At 37.6% G+C, this 8,223-nt stretch overlaps 1 protein-coding gene across 1 annotated transcript; it reads right to left on the bottom strand.

The window, feature by feature from the left end:
• Nucleotides 1–265: 265 nt before the first annotated feature.
• On the bottom strand, nucleotides 266–1,034 carry LOC140813199 (uncharacterized). The gene is made up of 2 exons (XM_073171674.1): nucleotides 953–1,034; nucleotides 266–871 (listed from the first exon to the last, which is right to left on the bottom strand). The coding sequence occupies exon 2, from the start codon at nucleotides 863–865 to the stop codon at nucleotides 278–280; it is 588 nt and encodes a 195-aa protein (XP_073027775.1). The 5' UTR covers nucleotides 866–871; nucleotides 953–1,034; the 3' UTR covers nucleotides 266–277.
• Between the last annotated feature and the right edge of the window lie 7,189 nt (nucleotides 1,035–8,223).

Genomic DNA, 8,223 nt, shown 5'->3' on the forward strand with positions numbered 1-8,223 from the left:
TTAGGTTTTAACCGTCGCTTTATATAGCGACGGTGCTTTAAAAACCGTCGCTTTATATAGCGACGGTATTGTCAACACCGTCGCTATATAAAGCGACAGTTAAAAGTAATCCGTCGTTATTTTCTAATTTTTTTTAATTAAATATAATAAATACATTGTGATGTTTAATTAACAAACTATTGACAACACAATTTAAAAAACATAATCATATTATTAGAATAAAAATAAGAATAAATTGTTTTCTACAGCTGTCATAAAAAAATAAAAAAAACAGTATCTAAGGTGACTGTGTCTCGTCGTCGTCGTAGTCGTCGTGGTCGTCGTCGTCGTCGTCCCCGTACCCCTGCGTCGGAGGAATATAAGTCTGTGATAATTGGTACCTACGAGAAGAATGACCAACTGATGCGCCACGGGCTCGGGATCGACCCCTGTGAGAAGTGTCGGGTACAGACGCCGTGCGTCCTGACGTATGCCCAGCAGCTGCCTGTGACATGCCTGCAACTAGGGCTCGGACCTGCTCCTCTAGTGACGTCATGCGATCTCTCAACATGACGTTCTCCGCCGATATAGACTGCACCGTATCGCAAAGCTCATCGTTACGATGTAACGACCGGTCTAGAGCCTGGCGCATGTCTGCCATCTCCTGAGATTCGGACGACTGACCGACACCCGACGACTCACCACGTCGCCCCGGAGCCATCTCGTCGGGATATAAGGTGCTGGCCATGGACCCACACCCGTACATCCTCCCCTTCTTCTTCCCCCCAACCACACTCTTGAACATGTTGTTTACCGACTGCGGGCTGGGAACTTCAGGCTCTGATCCATCGAAGGGAGTGACCGACGCAGCCATGAACCGCTCCATCTCCTCCTATGATGTTGAATAGAAATGAATCAAATCGAATTTATATATTGTTGCGTTAACGAGTATAAGTAAATTTAAATAACTTACGTGGATCAGACGGGATCGTGTGTCGACGAAAGATCCATCTGCATGTCGATGTGTATGAACGTATAACTCCCATGAAGTTGGATCTCTGATGAACTCTGATGAAAAATGATTACAATTGGGAAAAAAATGCAACTTAGAATAAGATCGTGAATTATATATAAAAATATGATAAAAGAGAAAAATGTGTAAGTTATGTTGTTAATTTTTCTCTGGTTTTGAACAATGTGAATAAAAGCAAGTCGATGCAAGGATGTTCTTTTGTCCGCAAGACGAAATTGTCTGTATCACAATGATACGTTGAAAAGATACAACGACTTAGAGTCGAGAGAGTACAGCATTACAAACTCCCGATAGCAGCGAACAAAAAAAAATACGCATCAAATTTTAAGGACAAAAAGAATGTAAGATGCAACAAAAAATAGTTAATGACGTATGAGAAAGCACACCAGTTCGCGAGCTTCTGCTATGATGCTTCCTGGACAGTATGCAATCATCACATAATATTTGAGCATTATTGGACTTTGGAATTAAGTTGCAAATGAGTCGAGTCAAATATCATATTATTTGAGCTTGACTCGATTTGCATTTTTGTAAACTCGTGTTCGATTGATTTATTTTTTAAACTCAAAGCTTGACTCGTGAAAATATCAAGTTATTCGAGCTCGAAAAGTTCGGTAGTATTTACAACATTATTTTAGGGTTTAAATTTTATTTTTATGCAAACAAAAATTACCTTAAATTTAAAAAATAATATGGTATTATATAATTACTCGAGTAGAAACAACTCAAAATCGAACTCACTCAAATGAAGATTCGAGCTAGTTTGGCTCGCTTGCACCTGGAACATCGTTGCCCACCACTTCGAGTATCAATCAAAGCCTCACCTGTTAAAGTATATGTCATGAAAGTCAATGGTTAGCTAGTGAATTTATTGACTCAAGTGTAATAAATAATCTTTATTCTAATATAATTTGACTTTTCATGATTTCATTTTACTCTATCTGTATACACATGCAATCAGCATAGATATAGTCCTTGATTATACTTTAAGACAAATGAATCGTAATTTGATCTTATAACTCATTTGTAAACATTGAATATTCTAAATTCGTTCCTAGTCGATTCAGCTGCCTAAAAATAAGATAAAGATCGCTTGAGATTGAGACGAGTATCTGTGATGTTTTGTACCTTGTTTAATGGAAAGGGTATAGAGATGTCCAATCAACAGATGGATAACCATACGATGATTGTACCGAACAACCCTCTCTCGGACTTTTCAAGTAGTTATCATTCATCGAGAAGAAAAGTCTGTGGTTGTGATTGTATATGATTAGTCCTTACGATCCGGGATAACACTGAGGCTGTACATACTAGGATTGTGCTTTGACTCGTATACCGACTCCGCGAGGGTCACAAGGTGGCGAGGTTGGGTGCAATTGCGAAATGTGTAGGAGCCAGTGCATTGTAGTTGGGAATTCACCACTCACCTACGGGTGTGGATATCCTATATGATCTAACGAAATAATAGTACATGAAATCTCTTGCCAGAGTGTGAGATGTACATTAGGGAAAGAGTTCCCTAATTGTGTTTGCGATGACACTATGAATATTTCATGATTGTATCACATAGCTGTCGAATCAATATGCAATCTTCGATGAACCAACGGTTGCAGATTTGATCGGGATATATGAGATGAATGGGCCGTACTGTACGTTAATCATAAACGATTGGTTCTTATAGGCACTATCAGTGATACCTAGGGAATCATGGGGTGATGTTACTAGACGATCTTATCATGATTCGATGGGTTTAATCAGAAAATGGTTTCTGACATTCTCATGATCAAATGTTGGTGCACAGAATGTGGGAAAATTGGGGTAAGCCCGAATAAAGGAAAATGTCATGAATCACAAAGAGTTGTGGACCCGTGGCTAGCTGTATTCCTGAACCATTGAGAGTCACACAAGCATTGGATAATTTGTTCCCGTTGAGAGAAAATAAATTCAAGAAGTTGAATTTATATAAAATTATAATATAGTAAATTCAAGGAGTTGAATTTATGATAATTAAAGTTTGAGAAAAAATAAATTCAAGGAGTTCAATCTATGAGATAGTAAATGCAAGAAACTGAATTGATGATATTTAAAATTTGGAGATAATAAATTCAATGAGTTGAATTTGTAAAATATGAGAATTTAATTTATTAAACTCAAAAAATTGAGTGTATTAAATATTAAATTCAATATATAGTGGGAGGTATATTTGACGGGCTTGTAGGAGTACATTTCTAATATATTAAATAATTAAAATTCTTAATAGACTTTAATTAATTAATTAAACTAATTGTACTAGTCTAATTAATTAATCAAACTTATTAATGTTAATTAATGAACCAAATCTTCAATTTAGGAAAGAAGGTCAATGGTTTGTGTATTAAGGAATGAGATTATTAACCCTAGCCACCAATCCATTGTAAAACTCGAAACTTCCTTCTCCAAAAGCCTCCAAAATTTTCAGCCTCCACTCCTATAATTTTAGGGGTTTTTGTGCCGCCTCTAGCTTTTGATATCAACGCAAAATATCTTCTAATTTTCTAGTGCAAGTTAGAAAAGGAATTAGTAATCCGGTCATGGACCTGATTCGGAGATTCAAGAAGGAGATTTGAAGAAAGTTCATAGGGATTTTCAACAAGAGCTATATCCGCTAACACCGAAATAGTTGGAGTCGAGTGAAACAATTTACTAAAAGTATATTACTAAACATCATTTGTATGTTTATTTAATATAAATCATACGAGTATCCAAATATTTTGATTGTCAAAATAAAAATTTTAAACTCACGCTGCGATTTGGACACGAGAAAACCGATAACGCAACATCACCTACCTTGAGGAACTTCCAACTTTCTTTGGATACCTTTAATATGCCTATTTCAACCAAGTAGTGAGCATCCAAGTAAACCATCTTCTTGTCCGCTAATTCATCAGTAAGCAACGTGAAGGTATAACAAAGTTCGAACTTCGAATATAGTTATTAAAGTATGAATTAGAGGAATGTTAGTTATATCAAATAGAGTTGTTGTACTGTTGTACACATCATTTTCTACACAAACACTGCGAATATATCTTCGCAGTAGGGAATCACCCGTTGGATGGCGGAACCCGAATTCTTCTTCAGCTTGACTTAGAAAATCCTGAAACCAGGGATGGTTCAGTTATTAAATTGATATAACATAGTGTTTGATCTTTTCCCTCCCATGAAGTGTTTTTCTTACACTACAAGAAAAATGATTTTCCGCAGCACGTCATCAACAGCGTGCATTAAAAGCATGCTGTGAATATTATTTTTCACGACATGCACTCATATGTGCGCTGTTAATAGTGCTGCACTTGATACTATTAACGGCGTGCATTAAAAACACGCTGCAGATAGTAATATCCGCATCATGCATTTATGTGTGCTGTTAATAAATTATATAAATGACAGCGTGCAGTTATATGTGAGCTATTAATAAATAACATATGCAATTTTCGCAGCGCACAATAAAGACACCCCATTAATAGTATTATTAACAGCGTGCATATTTATGTGTGCTGTTAAAAGTAAATCATTTTTTAAAAAATTGTGTTTAGACATTAACGGCGTACATTAATCGCACGCCGTCAATAGTATTATTCACGGCATGTATATTATTAGCACGCTCGGAAAATGGTTTCAAAATTTTAAATTAGCCACTAATTTTAAGGTTACGACGATTTATAAACCGTCGCTAATAATAAAACACCGTCGCTTATAATACAAATTGCTCAAATCAGCGACGGTTTTTTATAAATTTTAATCGCCACTAATAGTGACGGTTTAGTGTACAACCGTCGTTAATAGTCGCAAATTATCTATAAATATCCGATTTCCGTTCCATTTTCCTTCACAACACTTTACGACACTTAAAATTTTTCTTTTTTATATGATTTTAGTTTCGATTTCGGTACGTTTTTTTGTTTCAATTTTTGGTTAAATTTTTAAGTGTTAGTATCATAGTTGGATTATAGTTTTTTTTAATATTTATTAAATTATAAAAGTAATTTTTTTTTATTTTTACTAAAAATATAGCGACGGTTTTTGAACTATCGCTATATTTAAAGATCGTCGCCAAAATAGCGACGAAGTGTAAACCGTCGCTAACTTAGCGACGGAGTTTTCGGTTATGATCCGTCGCAGATTAGCGACGGTTTTGTCAAAAACCGTCACTAATTTTTGTATTTTCTATGAATATTAACGGCATGCATTGCACACTGCGAATAATTGTATGAATAGCGTACATATGCACGCCGTGAATAATAGTATTAATAGCGTGCACATGTACGCCGCGAATAATCTTGAACTTTCAACACCTTGCAACTTTTGCGCGCTACGCAAAGCCCATATGCGCGCTGCGGAAAGACATTTTTGTTGTAGTGTTACTAGGGACATGATTTCTTGCTGGAGCAAATCTTGCAACACTTGAGTGGCCAAGTGTCTGTGTTTGTTGATGATAGGCAGGATCTACCATCCTTATGTTATCGCTCCATTTGTTTGTCATTTGTCTTGGGATGTTATCGAGGGCTGCTAACTCTTCTTCTGATAAGTGTGAACCATTGTGGATTACACACTTAGCATATACGGATGATTTGTTCATACTTTCTACAGGAGATGTTGGCAGCGTACGTGGGAATTTTGTTGGATAGTCTGAAGGATTTTAGCAACATTGCTGGCCTCCGTGTGAGTGTACGTAAATCCAATATCTACGTTGCAGGAGTGTCCAACGAGGAGAAGGAAGAGCTACCGAGTCTATCAGTTGGGGACTTTTCCATTTCTTTATCTTGGCATCCCTTTGGCAACATCTAAATTCAGAACCTCATTCTACAGTCCATTATTGGATAATCTCTCGAGCAAAATCAATTTGTGGCCTAGAAATTCTCTTTCTTATGGAAGAAGATTGGAACTATTTAGGTCAGTACTTCAGGGTGTACAATACTTTTGGAAGTCTATCTTATCGCTTCCGAAAGGGGTTATTAGGATAATTTATGGAATTTGTCACCCATTCTTTTGGTCTTCTAAACACTCGTCCATCTCTTGAAAGAAGATTTTCAGACCAATGAAGGGTTGGGCTTCGAGATCTTAGAGCATGGAACAAGGCACTCCTTTCTAAGGTGCTTTGGAACATTCATGAGAAAAAAAGACAACTTCTGGATCAAATGGGTTAACTTCTTTTATTGCAAAGATTTTTAAGCCAAACAGAGAGGAATCCCCGATATTGAAAAGTGTGGCTTGTATTCGAGATGAGTGGAGTAATGACATGGGTTCGGTGGAGAAAGTGGAGGCTAAGTTGAGGGGTTTTCATGATGGGAATCTCAAACTACATAAGGCATATCTTTGGTTCTTTCCAAATCCAATTATGTGGTGATGGCTGAGTTCCAACGCTTGGCTCTCAAAATCCGGGGAATACCCCCGTGTATTTGTATGTTCTCGATACTTTTATTCTTTATGTATGTTCTCCACTTCTGCAACTACTCGTCAAAAGTCTGCCCAGTCAAATTATGTCTCTCAGTGTCGGCTTCATTGTCAGGGTAGAAAGATTAGGGGCACTTCCCCTAGCACAAACTGCAAGCTCAAACCGGTGAATCTCTGTCTGCAATGGTCTCTGTACTGATAACTGAGCGACGAATACAGTCTCCCTGCTCAAGGCTTCCGCAACTACATACATTCTTCCAGCTCAAGGCATCTGCAACTAAATTAGCCTTACTAGCTAATGTCACATTCGTAATCTTTTACTAGCTCTAGCCACCTCCGATGCCTCATGTTCAGCTCTTTCTGTGTGAAAAAGTGCTTCAGGCTCTTAGGGTCTGTGAAAATCCTACACTTCTCCCCATACAGATAATGCCTTCAAATCTTCAAGTAAAAAACCATTGCCGCTAGCTCGAGGTCATGAGTCGGATAATTCTTCTCATGGACTTTCAGCTATCGGGACGCATAAGCTATGACTTTGTCATGCTGCATCAATACTACGCCTAAACCGAGCCTCGAAGCATCTGTATATGTAAGGACCGTGTATCGTGTTATCGTAAATCCTGCGTGATTATCGATAATTAATGAAATTGTCATGGATTATGTATTTGATGTATATCGTGACAATGAATGGAGAAAATGAATATTGTATATGAATTGATGTTGTATGAATTTGATTTGAAAGGCCGGACGCCAATAAGTACAAAATCGAACATTTTGTACAGAACATGTGGCGCCCGAGCGGTAGAAAATTACCGCTCGAGCGCCAGGGTATATGAAGGCATGTTCTCAAACAGAACTTGCCGCGCCCGGGCGGTAATTTGTGACCGCTCGAGCGCGGTGTATTCGAGACTCGGGGCAGAACTTCTCGCGCTCGGGCGCGAGAATTCTACCGCCCGAGCGCGGTATCGGTGGTGATAAAAAGGAGGATTCTTCTCTTTCTTTCTTATCATTTCATATTCGATAACCGAGAGAGACACGAGAGAATTCCGATTTTCTTCGCCTGAATCGACTTCGAAACGCCGTTTAAACGCAAAACAAATTATATATTTGTGATCTGCGCGTTGAGGGCTTCTGACTGAGGTAATTTTCTTCTGGTTTCAGCAGCTTTAAATATCAAGGTGCTGGAATATCATGTATTTGAAGTTGAATTTCTGATATGTAGTAGAATAACCGACAATAAACTTATATCCGAAATCGGAATTGAATTATGATATGATTTAGATTTGATATGAATTTTTGAAGTTTCAAATGATATTTGAAACTCATATTAATGATTTTGGAGTATGTTATTGATTGAAATGAGTATGTAATTGATATAGATAACGTGTATCTTCAAGCTACATCAATTGGAACGAAGAATTGAGGTATGTTGCGACCGGGTAACATACGACAGGTATCTGTATTATATGATATATGATTGGATTGATTGGATTGGATTGGAATACGTGTCTATGTGCCTATTTGATGATTTGATGTGGCATACATGACATTGAGATTTGAGTATCGATGTACAAAATAAATGTTTTGTTAACACACATCATTTTATGCATACATCGATACATGACATGCACGTTGAGCTATGATCCTTGGATACCCTGATATGATTTGATTGGATTCCGGGGTTTGTGAACACAATCGTTATGCCGGTATTATATGACCCGTAAAGCATAGACAATTGTGGCCCCATATGATTGGATATGAGATGTGGGATTGATGGCGCTTCG

This window comes from Primulina eburnea, chromosome 14, assembly GCF_022965805.1.
Source record: "Primulina eburnea isolate SZY01 chromosome 14, ASM2296580v1, whole genome shotgun sequence".
Classification (NCBI taxonomy): Eukaryota; Viridiplantae; Streptophyta; class Magnoliopsida; order Lamiales; family Gesneriaceae; genus Primulina; species Primulina eburnea.